Below are 19134 nucleotides of genomic sequence, written 5' to 3'. Positions count from 1 at the left end.
TTCCAAACGATAAAAAACCGGAAGTGTCTAGAGGAGTGAGCAGTGCCCATGGACACATGTTCTTATTTTAACTAAACTCATTCTGAATTTTGAGCATTATCAACTAATGTTTAATTTTATCAGTATCAAAGTTACCAGAATAATTTTGGTTTCTTATACGCCTGCTAATGGGGACAAACCCACCCCACACCCGCCCCTACCCATTGTCAGAGCAGGTCTTCACCCGCCCCGCCCCCGCCCGAATATTTAATCGCCCGCCCCGACTTCGTCCAGATGCTTAATGATTACACCCGCCCCAACCCGCCCCGTGGTTGTGTTAATGACTAAAACCCGCCCCAACCCACCCCGTGGTTGTGGGTTAAACCTGTGGAGCAGCTGCTGCTGTTGCAGCCTCCGACGCAGGAGCTCCTGCAGTAAGCGGCAGCAGAAGACATGCAGAGAACTGAAGTTCATCAAATCAATACAAAATGAAGTGCGAACTGAACTTCTGTTGATGAACTACAAGATCCAGAGGTCGAACAGATCTACATATCAGGTTCAGAATGACAGTGTTCCAAAAGCAAACCCAGCATACGCAAGGTCAAACATGATTTCAGATACACAGAGCCATGCCTGACACATGCGACTGTTAGATCGTTTCAGGAACATGTAATGGTGCAAAATTAGAGCTTGTACAGCCACAGAAATCCAGTGAAAAAGACGTCTCCTCTATTAGTCTTTGGCCATCCCCAGTCAGCTTGATCGACTGTACTCTACTGAGTGCTTTGCCTTCTTGATGATCTTCTACAATCCCTCCCAGCTATATTAGTCTTTGGCTTACCAATGGTGCATCTGCCAAGGTCAGCAACAAAATGGCATTATATCAGTACTGGAAAGTGATATACTACGGGATAGGTTCTGCAAAAAAAATATATAATACTACAAATTTTGTAACACGAGAAAAGGGGGGATTATGGTAAAGATGCTAAGACATATGCATTGTATCAGAAAGTACAGTGCTGATCACCAATCTTTGCGGATTATAATACTAGAAAAAAGTGAAGCACATATAAGAAGACTTATACCTTCACTGGTATTTATAAAGCCAATCTTTGCAGCAAACTAGAGCTTCAAGTGTTTGTGGAATCATCAAGCTTTGGTTGTCACCAAGAATTGAACCACTTAAACTGAATGCGGATTCTGAAGAAATGGTGCTAAGGGGTATGGCTAGAAAGTCTCTTGCCATAAGTGATAGCACAGGGTATTTATTTGAGTTTGTTTTCCACCAACTTAAAATCTCAAAATTCTCATCACCCCTTACAAGGGCTTCTTCCAGATAAGCATCCAGTTCAGACTTGTCAACACTAGTACCTCTTCTCTGAGAACTAAATTGAGCGAATTCTTCATCCAGCCTTCTTTTGCCCAGCACCAACCCAGGTGAAACTAACAAGCTTCTAGATGGACCAGATTGAGACACTGTACTTGTGTCATCTCTCCTAAGATCAGCTGCATAACTTTTGTAGTACTTGGTCAACCAATCTTTAGCCAAATCCACACTTCGTATACTGTCATGATAGCTCCGACTTACTTTATCATAAAAGAAGTCAAGGTAATCAAGTTTTTTCCTTGGATCAAGTACGGTGCATATAACAAGGGCCATGTTATAATTACCATCCGAGTACTTGTCAAATTTTCTATCCATCGCCTTAGCCAAATCTCTTATTACCATATTCTCTTGCCACTGTTGACCTCTTAAAGCGTCGTGGATACATAGAACATTGTCCAAGAAAAGGTGAGACGTAGGATACCTATCGGCTGAGAATGACTTTGTAGCAGCTGCAAAAGCCCCAAGGAAGTCACCCACAAGTTTAGCTTGGCTCCATTCTTCATCTTCTGGAACAGCTTGCTGTTGTGCAGTGGCATACCTCTTTAGAACAATTTTATACTCCACTGCCTCAAGAATCATGTCGTGCGTTGAATTCCAACGGTGCGGCACGTCAAGCACTAAGCCAGCCTTTGTAGAAAAGCATTCCCTTTCAGTAATCTCATTGAAAGCTTGGATTCGTGATGGTGAAGAATTGATATGCCTAACTAGATCTCTTATTGTCTCTATGACACTATTGGCAACATTTATACCATCTTGGACAAGAAGATTTAGTATGTGAGCACAACATCTAACAAGAAGGTGCTGACCACCAAATAACAAATCAGCTTTCCCACTCTCTTGCAAAAGATCACAAGCTGTTTTGTTATTGCCAGCATTGTCAAGAGTGATAGTGAACATCTTTTCCTTTATTCCATAATCTATCAGACATGTTGTAATTGATTCCTGAATTGCTAAACCATTATGTGGGTACTTCACATCTTTGAAAGCAATGATATTTTTCTTCAACACAAAGTTAGGATCAATATAGTGGGCAGTCAAACAAATATATCCTAACTTTTGGTTTGATGTCCAAAGATCAGACGTGAAGCAGATGCGAGAATTAGTGCTTTGAAGTTCAGTTCGCAAATCAGCTTTCATTCTTTGAAACATAGACACACAATCATTACGAATTGTTTGACGCCCTATGCATTCTAAAGTAGGCTGCAATGACTCCATCCATGGTTCAAATTTAGGATCCTCGAACTTATTGAATGGAACCTCAGCACTAATGCACCATTCTATCATTAGTTCACGACTCTTTTGTGGATCAAAGGTAAATGGGCCTTCTAATGAACGCTTCTTCACTGTATCAAGAAACCTTTTTCTATCTTCGGTACTGATTTTTGGGCAATATTCAGCAATGTGATTTCGGTGGCTGTTTGTACCTGATTTGTTGCCTATAGTCAACTTAGCTCCACAATATTTGCACACTGCCTTCATGACACCATTCACTTCAATCAGCCCTGGCTCAAAATGCTCCCAAACCTTGGATCTTCTAGTTGGCGCCTGTGATGAATGGTTGGCGCTGTCACTGGTTCCAGATGTTTCTGAAGGAAGACTAGCGATATCTGTTTCGGAAATGGCATATAATTAGCATGTAACAGCGAAACTGCAGAAGTGAAAAATACAATTTCAGTCTGGTACTAACCCATTCTGAAACAATTGTTTAGTCTCTGGATATAGTTAGAACATATCTGGAGACCAATCTGAAACCAAACCTGCAGCCTGCAGCGTGCACAAACTAAAACAAGATCCTTTAGCTGCAGCCTGCAGGAACTGAACAAGAGCATGAGAGAGGGGCCACCGGCCACTCACTGGCTGCAGATGGAGGTGCTTGCGGTGGGGTTCAGGGGGTGGGTGGGACTGGTGTTGGTGTGGTCACTAGTGTCTGCAGATGTTGGGTGGGACTGCCGGAGCGGAACCCCTCCTCGGCTTGCTTGACCGGCCACGAACGGGGACTCGGGGAGGTCGCCGTTGGCCTACTCTGCCTCCCCCTCCATCGATTGGGCAGATCCCCCCCGTTGCGTCTCCCCCCTTGCTCCTTGTTGATCTACTGCTCCACCACCATCATCGTATCAAGAAGCAGAAAGAGAAGGGGAAGGAGAAGGAGATGACGCCAAGGAGAAGATGGGGGAGCAGATCTGGAGGAAGAGCACCTAGATCTGCAACCGGCGTTGGAGGAGAAGACGCTGGAGCCTGGAGCGGAGGCGCGGCGACGACGGCAGCGAGCTGGCGGCGGCGGTGCTTCTCTTAGAATCGTGAGATGGGAGCACGGGGAGGACACACCAATTCCCTACCCACCCAACCCGCTTGCTTTGTGAACCCAACCCGCCCCGACCCGTGAGTTCGGAGGACCTGTTTTCACCCGGCTATACACACTCCATTATGGAACCCGCCCCAAAAAAAACCCGTTTCGCCCCGCCCCGTTAGCAGGCGTAGTTTCTTACATTGAAGTCATTGAAGGTAGAAAAGGCCGGCCATTTGGGCGGACCCGTGCATTTGTATGGGTCCAATTTGAGAGATGAGATTCGTGGGCCCTTCAGAAGAAAATGGAGCAATGGGCTTCTCTCCGCGCCTTTTTTATTTTTGCATTTTTCAAAAAAAAATTTTACAGAAATATATTTTTGGATTCAAGTTTTACAAATCTATACCCCTACCGCCCGGCAGGGGGGCGGCAGGGGGCCTACCGCCCGGCAGGTGGGCGGTAGGGACCTATATGTAAATAAAAATAAATTTTTTTTTGCGCAGAGGTCCTTGGAGGGAGCCTGCTGTCCCCCTGCCGCCAACTGGTGGGGCGGCAGGGGGCCTGCCGCCCGGCAGGGGGCCTGCCGCCCGGCAGGGGGGCGGCAGGCTCCCTCCTCAAATATAAAACTCCAACCCTTCCCTCTGCGACCTCATTTTGTACCCACGAGATCCAGAGAGGGGAGAGGGAGAGAGGAGGGGTGAGGGAGGTAAAAAAAACCGGCGAAGCCCTGTAGGATTTTTGATCCGAACCGCAGGTAACCAATATTTCGCAACTTTGTCATTCCAGATTTATTTTATATTTAATTTTATGATTAGTATTTTTTATTGTTGTAAGCACTTAGGGTTCGGATTAGTGATTAGTATTTGTAGATATTAGATTAATTAAAATGAAGTCTTTGCACTTCCAGATATGTCGAGCAAAGTGACATTTCAAGTTCATTACGGTGACTTCTATAGAATTACTCACGATTCCTATGGAGTAAATCTATCAGCATTGGAAAGAAGACAGTGCAGTCTAGACAAACCCCTAGAGAGGAGTTTTGAGTCCATACGGAAATGTCTTCACAAGATGTTCAATGTGAATTCAAAGACCCATTTGCTTACGGTTCATACCTTGACTTCCTGGGAAGCTAATGGGGATTTCTGGGAGTTGACGCATATAAATAGTACGGAAGAATGGCAACATTACATGCACGCAGCTCTTGAAAGTGGGTGGCCTCTCGCAATGGTAATTCAGAATCACCAGAAGACCGGTGATTTAGGTGAAGGGTCAACACACACAACATCTGACTGCAATGAAGAGATGGAAGAGGATAAAGAAGAAGAGAACGTGCAAGCTCCAGAACCAGAACCAGAACCACAAGGTTTAGCAGATGAAGGCGAGCGGATACCTGGAATTGTGGAGGATATGGAGAAAGAAGACCAAGATGCACAAATAATAGAGCAATGTGGGGACTCATCGGACGATGAGGACGATGAGCGCTTCCCAGTGCTAGGTGAATGGCGTAAAGAGGGTTTTGGTAATCCAGTGGTACAAGATATTAGATGTCCGGATTTTGAATACAGAGTGAATGAGGTCATACAAGGGGCAAAGTATCGTACCATTGAGGATGTGAAGGATGCTGTGAAGCTCTGGGCTGTATCTCTGAGGAAGGAATTCAGAGTACTGAAGTCTAGCAGCAAAGAATACGAGGTGAGGTGTGCAGATAGAGACTGTACATGGCGAGTGCATGCATACAAGGGAAAGTTCAAGACACACTGGGAATGTTCAATTCTCATCCCACTCAAAGCATGTCCAACTAATGAATCTGTAGAACGTCTCCTGCTGGATGATGAGGCCTGGCTCTTAAGCAATTCACTCAAAAAAATCTGCATCCAATTCTCATCCCTGATGCAGCTACGAAGCGGGGCATAGGCCGAAGGCAGACACGTCGTATCCGGAACGGAATGGACGAGGCCGAGGCTGGAAAGAAGAAAAAAACATTGCAACTTGTGTGGAGCGGACGGTCACACTTACAAGAAGTACCCACAGCTATCAGTACCCAATGCTGCTGCCGAGGCTGGACCTTCCGGGAATCCGACGGATGGATCGGCTCCACCTACAAGAATTCGCCGCATCTAGTTGTGCATTTATTTGTGTGTACGAAATTAAGTATATTGTGTATGTACTATGTCTAAATGTCTTGTTTAACTAGTTGGCAGTGCGTATTTCTATTGAATTTGGTTGTAATGAACGTAACCTTATGTGGTATCTTGTTTAACGTTATATTTATATATCGTTCATTGTATCAAATTGGCTAGCCCCAAATGCTTGGACACATAATGTGACACATAGAAGATAGCTAAATGAGTACACATCCATGATACTGAAGAATCCAAATTATTTCAGTACAGTTTGCTTCACAATCTAGACCGATGAACAATATATGTTACACATTATTTCATGAAATCATCTAGGTAGTCACGCACAGGGGGAGGAACATCATCTCTTGGAGGCCATGGTTTGGGGGGCATGAAATCATCTAAGTCGTGATCCCAGTTAACAGAACTTGGTGCTGGAGGTGGTGCAGTTTGACTTGACGAACCTCTTGACTTTCCCTTTCTCTCTTTTATGGTTCTACTTTCATGTACAGGGGGAGGAACATCAGGTGTTCGAGGCCACGATTTGGGGGCATAAAGTCATCCATATCATCATCCCAGTTTACACAACTAGGTGCTCGAGGTGGTGCAGTACGACTTGACGAACCTCCGGTCACGTGTTCTTGCGGAGGCCGAGAACTATGACCCGAAGATCTTTTCCACCTCCTTCGTCTAGTTTGCGGCATAACTCCACCGAAGATACATACCAATTTTTTGAAATTTGGTATCGATTTGTTAATCAACTCCGTGTCCTCGGGGTAATCCTAGCATATAATTACACAATAATTTTACTATTTCGTAAATATGGATTACAAATAACGGACGTGATTAGAACTGAATAAAAGTTACCTTAATGTGCATCTCATACACCTCTGGCCGCATCCATATCTTACAAGTAGTTTGTAAGAATCCAATAACATGTTGATGATTCGCTAGTTCACATACCCTCATGTATATCTTCCTACGTTCTAGCAGGTATTCCTTTAAATCTTGCATTGTAATACCTCGAAACAATGTCAAATATTTAAACTCAACTAATTTGGACAACACCATCTCTATCGTACCATCCGCTAATGGATCCAACTTCTTACTGATTACAAGACGTGTCATGATCTCAAGAAATATACTGGATTTTTCTTCGGTCCATGAAAATCCAACAGAATTGGAGGCAAACATTGCCTTATGCTGCAATAACAGTAAGGTACTGTCATACTAAGTTTACTATTCTATATTTCACTATCCAAAATCTAAATCTATTCTAATTCATGATTATTTTAGAAACAAGTCCATAATAGTTGAGAAATATTGGTTACCTACGGTTCGGATCAAAAATCCTACAGGGCTTCGCCGGTTTTTTTACCTCCCTCACCCCTCCTCTCTCCCTCTCCCCTCTCCCCTCTCTGGATCTCGTGGGCAGAAAATGAGGTCGCAGAGGGAAGGGTTGGAGTTTTATATTTGAGGAGGGAGCCTGCCGCCCCCCTGCCGGGCGGCAGGCCCCCTGCCGCCCCACCAGTTGGCGGCAGGGGGGCGGCAGGCTCCCTCCAAGGACCTCTGCGCAAAAAAAATTTATTTTTATTTATATATAGGTCCCTACCGTCCACCTGCCGGGCGGTAGGGGTATAGATTTGTAAAATTTGAATCCAAAAATATATTTCTGTAAAATTTTTTTTTGAAAAATGCAAAAATAAAAAAGGCGCCTTCTCTCCAGCAGATATATAGGTGGGAGTGGACCCACTTGTTAATATGCCCACATGTCAGACAGGCGGGCCGTTTGAAATTTGAAACCACCACCCGCTCCTCTCTCTCTTCCGCCCACCACCAACGTCTCTCTGACTCCTTATCTCCCCCCAAATCTCTCGCCAAGCAAATCCCGATTCCTTCTCCCCATCTCCAAACCGCCGCTTCATCAATTCGATCCTGCGATCCACGGGCGGCAGCCATGGCGACGGTCACGCCGGGGGTGCTGCTCAAGCTCCTCCAGTCCATGCACACCGACGAGCGCGTCGCGGGGGAGCACCGCTCCCCGGTGCTCCAGGTCACCGCCGTCGTCCCCGCCCTCACCGCCTCCACCTCCGACTCCCTCCTCCTCCCCCCCAACGGCTCCCTCCTCAACCTCTCCGACGGCCTCCACTCCACCTACGTCCAGCTGCCCCCCGCCGACGCCGACGCGCTCCTCGCCGCGCGCCCGCACCTCGTCGGGCACCTCGTCCATCTCGACCGCCTCCGCTTCGCGCGCCCCGTCCCCCGCGCCGTCGGCCTCCGCACCGTGCCCTCCTCCCGCTCCCTCCCCTGCGTCGGCAACCCCGAGCCCCTCGTCGTGCGCCCCGCCACCTGCGCCCGCGGCTACGTCATCCAACCCGCCACATCCCCCTCCGACGCCGCGCCGCCGCTCATGCCCTCGTCCGGTTCTTCTAACACCAGCGACAGCGCCATCGATGCCGTCAAAAGGACGGTGCTTGGGCCTAAGAACGCCGTCGCCGACCCCGCGCCGCCGCCGGCAGGCTCCGCCGTCAAGCGGCGGTTCTCGTCGCCGGCGCCGTCCAAGCAGCGAGATCCGTCGCCCTCCGTCAAAGGCGCCGCCTCACGGGCGTCGTCTCCCTCGGTGAAGGGCGCCTCACGGGCCTCCTCGCCCGCGGTCAGGGGCGGCACGCCCAGGGCCACGTCGCCGGCGCCGTCCAAGTGCGTCGTGCCCAGCCTCGTCGCGGCCAAGGTGGAGAACCGCAGGGCGGCCAGGGAGCCGGCGATTGTCGTCCCTTCAAGGTATCGCCAACCTTCCCCGGTGGCAGGGAAAAGGGGAGCGGCGTCGCCGTCGGTTGGTGGCAGGAGGGCGTCCCTGTCCCCTAGCTCCCGGCGGCTGTCGGGTGAAGGGATCGGCAAGAAGAAAGTCGGGGTCTTGGTTGCCGGGATCTCCAAGATGGCAGATTTGGGGAATGGATCGGCCATGAAGCCAGGGAGGAAGAGCTGGGACGATCCGACGATGGCTCTTGCTCCAGCCGCAGCAGGCTCCGTGTTGAAATCCAAGGCCAAGGTGGATAAGGATACCATCCTGAGGACCCAGGTCAGCATGCCCCCTGTTACTCCATTGTGATACAATTGTGCCTGCTTGTTGCTTCCCCTTTTTCTTCATAGTGATAGTGTCACCTATTTCAAGATAACCATAGGGAAGGTTACTACATCCGAGAATTCTAGGACTAAAATTTACTACTGCCTGCATTGTCACTAGAAGAGTACTTGAAGAATTAAATTTCTGAAGTTTACTTAGGACCTTGTTGAATTGAAATGAAGGATATGGTAGATCCATAGTATCACAACTCTGGTTTAACTGTGATCTTTTCAGTAATAGTCATATATGAATGGATATATTGTGAACTATTCCGGTGCCATGCTTTCCAATTTGCAAATTTGGTATGTGCCAGCAGGATTTGCTATGAAAAAAAAATCTAAATAAGTACTTGGTGTTATCATTACATACGTATGAACAGTTTACTAGTAATTTTCCAGTTCGAGTCCTGGTTATTATTCTGTATTTAATCGAGCGGCATGCCCATAAATCCATTTTGCCTGTGCAGTGTGCACAGTATAAAGTCACGTGACCTTTTAGAATACAACAGAATGTTTATGCAGTAAACATTTTTATCTGTTTTTCTATGATCAGGAAGCAATATCAAGGCGATTAAGTGACTCTACAACAGAACAATCCAGCAATGATGATTCCTCCGTTGATGAGAGACCGAAACCTCGCAAGAAGATAGAATCGACCTCAGTAAAGCCGAAAACCGCATCTCCGAAAATTACACTCCATGATCCTAAATGGACTGATGGTAGCATCCCACTAGATGCACTTTCTGATAAACTCTCAAAGATTGGAAAGGTAAGTAGTAAGTACAATAGTTTTCTTGGCTAACAATCTCCATCCTTTGTTCTTGGTTTGAGTCTCTAACACAATGTTTTTACTGATTTGCAGAACGCTGTTGAACGGAGAGATGCAGCAGCAATTGCTGCAGCTAGTGCTCTGCAAGAGGCATTGATCACTGAATCAGTTATCAGGAATCTAAGGTATTTAGGGGCATCTTTTTCGTTTTTCCACATCTTAGAACAGACCAATGTATTTTATTCCGTTGTAATTGGTGTGGAAATCTATTGTTGTGTACAGCAAGTTCTCTGAGATTTGCTCGTGCTCAAAGACCTCCAACCCGCTCCCAACAGTAGATGTTTTCCTTGCTGTCTATGAAGATGCTCTCAAGTGGAGGACCATTGCTGAGTCTGCGGTGACCAATAAAGCTGAAGAGTCATTCCTGGAGAAATCAACTCATCATTGGGTCGATGCTGCATTAGCCACTGATCTAGAAGTTCTCAAGCTACTGAATGGTGCCACAGACTCCATCAGTCGGACCAAGAGTGCAGATAGACCAAAAGCATCTTCATTGGAACCACCACGAACAAGCCTGTCCAGGAAGCAATCTCTCGGAGCTTCCTCAAAGGTGCAGACCAAGATCTCACCGAGCCCTCCAGTGAGCTGCACATGGAGTAACACCGAGAGCAGCATGCATGAGACAGTTGAGCTTGCCAAGACCTTGTGGTGTGAGATGCATATGTGGTTCCTGAATTTTGTGGACGAGGCACTGGATGTGGGCTTCCACTTGTTTGAAGATCAGAACGTTGCGAGTAAAGGAAAGCACAGCAGCCACATAACAGTGGTTCTGTCACAGTTCAAGAAGATCAGTGATTGGTTGGATCGGGTCGGGAAGATCGCCGAGGAGGAGAGAACCAAGGAGAAGATCGAGTGCTTGAAGCGCAAGATATATGGGTTTGTCATCAGCCACATGGGTTCTGCGTTCGAGAGCTCGGTGTCGGTTTCATCAAAGAGCTGATGTGTGGCTGGTTTCAAGCTATGAAGCCTCTGCAGGCAGCAAGAGGTGGCATTGGTTGTTGAAATTATGGTTTAAGGTTACGCAATTCTGTAGCCTGTTGGTGCGGTTGTTTTGTTCTTTTTCCTAATTTATGAATCGTTTTGTGCTGTGAACAAGTTAGCTGCTTATGATGTTGTCCGGCTACGGCTGACAAGTGTGTTTCTATTATTGGTTATGAAGAGAATGAGGCCAAGCCATCATCGTTTCATGGTCCACTTGGCATTTTGTTATGACTTTATCAGCGATAGTGGCGAAAACACCATTGCAAATCACAAGGCTGATGTTCTTGTAACAAGCATGAAAACACCGCTGCTCGTTACTGTACGACTTTCTTTTCTATGTGCGCACGCGGGGCTGGAGACAATGATTCGAAATGAACATTTTTAAAAAAATTCTGGAACTCAGTAGAGTTTGCCTGGCTAACGGGATGCAAAATGAATCATGTTTTAGAAAATGCTACTACCTCCGTTCCTCAAAGATTGCACTTGATGCTCTACTGCTCTAGTATGGTTATACTACAATTGATTGATTGACTGCTCTGTTCAACTCTATCACAAGGAGAAATGAACATTGCCTGCTGATTCTCCGATTGACTTGAGCAATTGGGCACTTCGGGATCAGAACTCACTAGCCTATGCATTGTGAAATGGTACCTGATAACGGTTACGATCCTAATTGATTGGACTGAAAAAATAGATACACTGATGCAAAGTTCTGCTGCAATCTAATTATTTTGTACTATTTATTGATACTTCAGAGATCAGTCCCCAGTGTGAGTAGTAATTGATGACCATTACATAGCAAGTGTGAAGTTTCTCTCCTTTGATTGGTTGCTCTTGGACTAATTTACTTTCTTTACTTCCTCTAGAATTTCTTGTATCAGTTATGCAAAGGTGTTGCTCACTGCCATGGCCATGGTGTCCTTCATAGGTTGGATTTCTCTTCTCTGATTTTTGTTACTGAATGAATTTAACAGATGAATAAAACATTACTTTTCCACTAATGTGACACATGCTTGATTTTCGTAGGGATTTGAAGCCACAGAACCTGCTGGTTGACAAGAAGGGGATACTGAAGATTGCCGATCTTGGGCTTGGCAGAGCTTTCACTGTGCCTATGAAGAGTTACACCCATGAGGTACTTACTTACTGGTTACCCCATCTGGCAGTTGGATGGTCAAATAATGCAACGTTTAACTTAGTTTCTGAGCACGATCTGGAAACCTCACTCGAATTCTCTATTTCTGTAGATTGTGACACTCTGGTATAGAGCCCCTGAAGTTTTGCTTGGAGCAACCCATTACTCAACTGGTGTTGACATGTGGTCTGTTGGAATCCAACAGTTGGATGCATCTTTGGTACGCCTGTTTGCATTTTCAGTCTTGTTGCCAAATACCCCGCATCTTCACCTTTGCAGAAAACTTGAAAGGCATCATATGTTCAAGTATGGAGTAAAAGTACTATACCAAACATATGGTTACCACAATGCATTTCCTTGTACAAGAGATTAGAAAATGTCCCACAATCCACATAGTCCTCATCATCTTTGAATTTATGGCCAAACAAATAGAATATTGCGCCTTTCACACTTGTGATTGAAATTTTTCTCCATTCTGATGTTCATAACCTTTTAATGCAGCTGAATTGGTCAGAAGACAGGCTCTTTTTCCTGGCGATTCAGAGTTACAACAGTTACTTCACATTTTCAGGTCTTGCTCGCTCCTGCTACAGATGCAGTTGTCATAGTACAACACAGTAATTTATTGTTCTCTTATCGAATCTGTAGGAATGCTGGCAATTAGCATTCTTCTGCAGATATTATTGAATTTCATGAGTAGTTTTGGGTGGCATATTTGAATGTGCTATTAAATGTGATGATAGTCTGAATTTCCTGGTCCTTTTTAAACCCATCTCTGTTAGACACTTATCCAATGACTAAAATTACTTCTCATTCGTTTCAAGGAACAGCTAGTAGTAGCGTGCACACATATATGACGTTCTATATCAGTCTGGGTTTCTTCTGTTAATTTTATATTGAATTGTGGACTGAGAAAATTGTGTTCTGGAAAAGGTTGCTGGGAACACCTAATGAGGAGCAGTGGCCTGGAGTGAGTGGTTTGAGGGATTGGCATGAGTTTCCTCAGTGGAAGCCACAGAGCTTATCCCGTGCTGTCCCTACGTTGGAACCCGAAGGAATTGACTTGCTATCAGTAAGTTAAGTTCTAAGGGTGGTCTAACATGCTGATATACTGTATGCTCTGCATTTGAAACGTGTTAACTAATCCACCTACTTGAGATACCTGTCTTCAATTCTCACACATGAAGCTGTCTCTTTTAACCCCATAAATTCCATGTTTTTTGTTGATTCGTTTAGCCCCGTAGATACCTTTTAAAAAAAAAAATAAACGTCTCATCCCTGTATGTTTGAGAAATAAAGGAAACTGATGTGATGGAACTGTGGTGCAGAAAATGCTTCCGCTTGATCCTTCAAACAGGATATCGGCTGCTTGGACAGCCTGGACAAGTCGCAGTTGTAGCCCTTGTGCCATGCCGTGCGATGGAGAACATGTTACTCTCCTTGTAGCGGGAGCCGCGCAATTCAGTCGCCACCTAGGCAATTGGATCATACCTGTTGCTGCTAACAGATTCTTAGTGCTTGAAAATGAAAGGAGATGCAGCAGCTGTCATGGTGGCTGGCTACCATTGGAAGCAGGGAAGAAGCAGCAGACGCAACGGCGGCAGGGCAGGGGCATGTCGCAACCCAGGCCAGGGCTCGCTTCAGAAATCTGAAATCAGAATCCATTCATGGTCCACGCACGAGTCAACCTCGCATTGATAATTAATCCAAATCCCCAACCTCCCATCCCAGCCGTTGCCTCTGTAATCAGAGACCTCCGCCAGCCAGAGACCTCCCATCCCTATTTCAATTCAATTTGGCCGTGCCAGCCAGCGCCTCACGTTCCCGGCCGTCTCGGTGCAGCTCAACGTGACGCTGCTCATCACCGTGGCCCAACCCGGCCTCCTTCGCCTACGACACGGACCTGCTCCACCGCGGGAAGCACGACCCGGGCCGCATCCCCAGCAGGGGCGACGGCCTGGTCAGCCTCGCGCTCACGCTGCAGGCCGACGGCTCCCTGGCGTTGCAGGCGAACACCGTGATCTTCGGATTCATCAAGCGCCACGCCGTCGCCTACTCCGACTGCACTGCAGCATCGTCGTCGGCGTCGCCGAGATGAAGGTGCGCAGCCACGACCGCACCAAGCTCTGACTCTGATCGATCTCATCATCCATGATCGATGATTGGTTCGGTGCGGCTGTGCGTCGGCGGGGTGCGCACCGTCCACATGTGGCCTCGCCCTTCTTTGCTTGCCACTGGCAGGTACAATCGTACAGAGACAGATGCTGTTGCTGCCTCCGCATCTAGAGAGGTCACTCTCCTTCGTGATTCACAGCTTACACGGATCATGATTCACAGCTTCTTAATAATCAGAGGCACCAAGCTTTACGAGCTTCTCGTGTCGCAAAAGCTGACGGCGGGTACACGCGGAGCGTCTCCTGGATCACCATTGTTAGCTGCAAAGGCACAATGGGATTTGCAAGGGTCAGAAAGTCGTTTTATGCTAGTAGTTTCCACAGCTTTACACAAAGAAATAACTAAAAATAAGCGTGCAACTGATCCTGTTAACAATCATACCATTTTCATCTTCCGGAGCATATCGGCGTCCAGTGGGTTTCCCTGACAAACATCCAGAAGTTCAGAACGAGCACTGGACTGCCATTGCGGTGGTCGAGGTTGTCTCGTGCCCTGCCAAGTAGATGTTCTTGCAGTTGTCCACGATGAAATCCTCAGGGGTGCACGGACTGGAAGGGGCAGCTTTAGCACCCTCAGTGATGGAGTGCAGCAGACCCTTATTTACAGATGTCACAGAATCATGTTCATGTCTCTTCGCTATTTCTAAAATGAGGTTGCCGATGCTTGTGCCTAGACGCCAAATCTCTCTATTGCCCTTTGTTGGTAAATATCTGAATAAACATCTCATTTGTATCAGGGAGAAAAAAGGTCACAAATAATATTAGCTTGAATCTGAATAGGTTGCTGCACATACTGTTTGTAAATTGATGCTATCCTAACCAACAGTATAGAGTGACATATCTGAAAGGACTTGACATTTCTAAGCCATATCTTGTAAGAACAACTGCATATCAAAAGAATGTGCCTCATGTATCTGAACAGGGTTTTTCTCCCTGAATAGAACAAGGCATTCATTTACTGCAGAATTATGTCAGGATGAAAAGAATACTTTGCTCCAAATTTCCTGAATTTCCATTCCTTGAAAGCATAATAGTATTCCCTCAAAAAGCCTCCAGTTTTTCTAATGAGTTGCAGTGCTACCATAATTTGCCACCCCAAGACAAACATGCTACTTTAACATACAGAATAATAGCCCAAGAGAGCACCAATAAGCATATTTTGTTTTGCCATTGCCATCCGAAGTTGTCTAATCTTGTTGAATATCTCTTTCCCTTCAGAAAAAACTGCTTCCAAATGAAGCTCTCGAGATGACGTCAGCTGAAAAGTTTCTCAGGAACTCATCAACCACCATCTCTGCACTACCTCCTTCACTGTCAACTTTATTTTCCCATGAACTCAACATTGCATTTCCTGCCTCCATCATCAAATTCACCATTGCCTGCAAATCTTTTCCATAAGAAATTGTGCTTATGATGCATTTAGTAAGCAATAACAAAAGAAATCATATTGTAGGAAATTTCTGGTACTAGGTCTGTGAGTCATTCAGTCAGCAACAAAGAATTCTATTGTTAAGGCTGAATTTTACCTTAACCTTGTCCATGAAGAATTTTGGTGCAATCACCTTTCGTTGATGTGCCCATAGGTCACTGTTTGATGTCAAAATTCCCATACCAAGAAGAGCTCCAAGCTCTTTTACAGCGATTTGGCACATTGCAGCCCCCATTGGTTTTAATAGAACACACAATGGCACAAATTGTATTGATCTTGATCAATACGGCTCTAAATTAAACTTCTGAAGTAGGGTCTGTGAAATGAACATTAATTGTCATCGATTCTGATACCAAATTCCATTACCCATTAGTACATTTTGCGCTATGCAAAAATTCAATATGTTGACAGCGATCGGTGAAGGCTTATCGGCACGCGCCACTACTTCTGATCGCACTGGACAAGGCTGAAGGAAGGTATGTGGCACTGGAAAAGAATGTATTGATTATGGAGGGCAATAGCCATGTACATATATAGGCAAGGAACCCTAGGATGATTTATAGAAATAGCACACATCACGGGATCCTTGTCGTATACAAGCAAACTACCATAACCAGCAAGGGCACACAACCGCATGGGCTGTGGGCGCCGGCCTGACAAGGCCCAGGTGCATGCCCAGAGAGTCCAATCCAATTAGGCCTAATACACCTCTGCTAACACCCCCCTAGTCTGATCATCGGCACCGCAGACGTTCAGACTGGATCTGAACTCCGTGAAGACAGAAGAAGGAAGACCCTTGGTGAAGATATTGGCATACTGCGAAGTGGTAGGTACATGCAGAACGCGAAGGTCACCAAGTGCCACCCTTTCCCGAACGAAGTGAAGGTCGATCTCAATATGCTTCGTCCGCTGGTGCTGAACAGGGTTGGAGGACATGTACATGGCGCTGATGTTGTCACAGTACACCAAGGTGGCCCGGCGCAGAGGACTATGCAACTCCTGAAGTAGCTGACGCAGCCAAGAAGCCTCGGCCACAGCGTTGGCAACGGCGCGATACTCAACCTCGGCGCTGGAGCGAGAGATGGTGTTCTGGCGCTTCGAAGACCAAGAGACAAGATTATCCCCCAAGAACACCGCATAGCCCGAGGTGGACTTGCGGGTGTCAGGACATCCTGCCCAATCAGCATCGGAGTAGACGGTCAGCTCAGCCGGTGCAGAGGGTCGAATAAGAAGGCCCATATAGAGAGTGCCGCGTATATAGCGTAGGATGCGCTTGAGAGCCGCCTGATGAGGCTCTCGGGGGTCATGCATATGCAAGCAGACTTGCTATACAGCATAAGAAATATCTGGCCTGGTGAAGGTGAGGTACTGTAGTGCTCCTGCAAGACTGCGATAATCCGAAGGATCCTTTACTGGGGCGCCAGCAACTGAGGAAACTTTAGGATTAGTGTCAGCTGGAGTACTGCAAGGTTTGCACTCGGCCATCCCGGCACGATCCAAGATATCAAGCATATACTGTCGCTGGGAGAGGAGAAGACCACCAGAACTCTTCTGAACATGCATCCCAAGAAAATGATGAAGCTCACCGAGATCCTTCATCAAGAACTGCTGCTGCAGTGCCACAATGATTTGCCGAAGTAATTCAGGAGAGGACGCTGTGAGAACAATATCATCCACATAGAGGAGCAAATATGCCATATCAGAGCCGCGGTGGAAGATGAACAGAGAGGTGTCCGACTTTGCCTCCACAAAACCAAGTGACAGCAAATGAGTAGCAAACCGACTGTACCATGCACGAGGCGCCTGTTTCAGACCATAGAGAGACCGATTCAGACGACAAACCAGACCAAGCTGAGAATCCTCAAATCCGGAGGGCTGAGCACAATAGACCACCTCTGACAGAGTGCCGTGAAGAAAGGCGTTCTTCACATCCAACTGATGAATAGGCCAACTGTGAGAGAGTGCAAGAGAGAGCACTGTACAGACAGTAGCAGGCTTCACCACAAGACTGAAAGTCTCACCAAAATCCACGCCAGGGCGCTGAGTAAAGCCGCGAAGAACCCAGCGGGCTTTGTAGCACTCAAGAGAACTGTCAGATTTGAACTTGTGCTTGAAGACCCACTTTCCGGAGACCACATTGGCACGCGCTGGGCGAGGAACCAGATCCCAGGTCTGGTTCTAAAGGAGAGCAGCGTATTCTTCTTCCATGGCAGCCCGCTAGTTGGGGTCGGCAAGGGCGCTACGGAAGGTCTTCGGGATGGGCGACGGGGGCGAAGCATGGAGCTGCGTAGGAAAGCGAAACCCTTCCTTAGCCCGGGTGGTCATCAAATGTTGATTCATGACCGGAGGGACTGCCACTGCCCCCTTCGAGAGAGGCATAGCAGCAGTCGGAGGAGTAGCAGCTGTGGCGGCGGCCGCTGGAGCAACGTGCCCCTGTGGGGGAGGCGCAGCGGCAGGCGGAGGAGCCGCCGTGGAGGCGGGTGCTGGAGCAGCGCGAGGTCGGCGCTAGTAGACGAACCGCACATCCTTGACAGGGATGTAGGGTTCCACCGGGGCACCGGGTGCCGCGCGTGGCGCGGACGAGGGGCCGCGCCAGGCGCGGCTGTAGCCGCCGAGGCCACGCAAGGCGCAGGTGAGGACGCGGCAGGCGCACCGGCGCAGTTGTGGGCATCGGGGCCGCGCGTGGCGCGGGCGGGGAGGCGTCAGGCGCAGTAATGGCCGCGCGTGGCACGGAGGAGGTCGCGAAAGGGGGCACCGGACTGGGAGAGTCAAGGTGCTCAGGGAGGGCGTCAGCATCAGGCATAGGGGATGCCGCGGTGGTACCTGCACAAGGAAGACAGACTGTCGGGCCTCAAGAAAATCCAGCGCAGCCGGAGAGGGTGAATCCAAAAACTGGGCAAAGGGAAACGTGTTTTCATCGAAAACAACGTGGCGGGAGATGATGACTCTGTGAGAAACAGGATCGAGACATCGGTACCATTTGTGGTGATCGGAATACCCCAGAAAGATGCAGGCGGTGGATGGAGGAGCAAGCTTGTGGGCGGCGGTGGCGGACAGGTTTGGGTAACATTGACACCCAAAGACGCGGAGATGCTCATAGGAGGGCACGACGCCGAGAAGGGCGAAGTGGGGAGTGGTGTGAGGAAGCGTCTTGGTGGGGAGGATGTTGCAGAGGTAGGTGGCAGTGTGAAGCGCTTCAACCTAATAGGAGGGTGGAACACCAGCATGAAACAGGAGCGAGCGGATAACATTGTTGATGGAACGAATGATGCGCTCGGCTTTACCATTCTGAGGCGAGGTGTAGGGACAAGACATACGAAGATGAATGCCCCAAGTGAGGAAGAAAGCGCGGGTACTGGAGTTGTCGAACTCTTTCCCATTGTCACACTGGATGGCCTTTACTGTCACGCCAAACTGTGTATGTACATAGGTAAAGAAGTTAGCGAGAGTAGAAAACGTGTCAGACTTGAGTCGTAGGGGAAACGTCCACAAGTAGTGAGAGCAGTTGTCAAGAACAACTAGATAATATTTGTAACCAGAAACACTCGCGACAGGAGAGGTCCATAAATCACAGTGTATAAGATCAAAATTGTTCTTTGCACGCGACGCTGACACAGGAAAAGGAAGACGAACATGACGACCAAGTTGACACGCAAGACAGGTAGTGCTAACATCTTTGGTACTAGAGGAGAACTA

General features: G+C 47.5%; 2 protein-coding genes, 1 long non-coding RNA gene and 1 pseudogene across 3 annotated transcripts; 2 read left to right on the top strand and 2 right to left on the bottom strand.

The window, feature by feature from the left end:
- Positions 1–529: 529 nt before the first annotated feature.
- LOC120651208 (zinc finger BED domain-containing protein RICESLEEPER 2-like) lies at positions 530–2983 on the bottom strand (the record flags this gene model as incomplete). The annotated part of the gene is made up of 2 exons (XM_039928627.1): positions 530–831; positions 1065–2983. A coding segment is annotated over one exon (1917 nt), but the record flags the coding sequence as incomplete, so codon positions are not given.
- Positions 2984–6135: 3152 nt separating this feature from the next.
- On the top strand, positions 6136–13933 carry LOC120647938 (annotated as a pseudogene).
- On the top strand, positions 7577–10928 carry LOC120651207. The gene is made up of 4 exons (XM_039928625.1): positions 7577–8846; positions 9444–9659; positions 9753–9844; positions 9942–10928. The coding sequence occupies exons 1-4, from the start codon at positions 7728–7730 to the stop codon at positions 10657–10659; spliced, it is 2145 nt and encodes a 714-aa protein (XP_039784559.1). The 5' UTR covers positions 7577–7727; the 3' UTR covers positions 10660–10928.
- A 1042-nt stretch (positions 13934–14975) lies between the features above and the next one.
- LOC120651206 lies at positions 14976–18005 on the bottom strand. The gene is made up of 2 exons (XR_005665985.1): positions 15536–18005; positions 14976–15396 (listed from the first exon to the last, which is right to left on the bottom strand). It is a non-coding gene; the product is annotated as an uncharacterized LOC120651206 (long non-coding RNA).
- Between the last annotated feature and the right edge of the window lie 1129 nt (positions 18006–19134).

This window comes from Panicum virgatum, chromosome 9K, assembly GCF_016808335.1.
Source record: "Panicum virgatum strain AP13 chromosome 9K, P.virgatum_v5, whole genome shotgun sequence".
NCBI lineage: Eukaryota > Viridiplantae > Streptophyta > Magnoliopsida > Poales > Poaceae > Panicum > Panicum virgatum.
The sequence above is the reverse complement of the archived record's forward strand: the minus strand, read 5'-3'. Positions and strand labels throughout refer to the sequence as shown.

What these genes read in the sequence shown, in the direction of transcription:
- LOC120651207 (XM_039928625.1), top strand. Translation starts at nt 7,728, where the DNA reads ATGGCGACGGTCACGCCGGGGGTGCTGCTCAAGCTCCTCCAGTCCATG. An exon ending in ATACCATCCTGAGGACCCAG is followed by an intron (nt 8,847 to 9,443) that starts GTCAGCATGCCC and finishes TTCTATGATCAG; the next exon opens with GAAGCAATATCAAGGCGATT. An exon ending in AACTCTCAAAGATTGGAAAG is followed by an intron (nt 9,660 to 9,752) that starts GTAAGTAGTAAG and finishes ACTGATTTGCAG; the next exon opens with AACGCTGTTGAACGGAGAGA.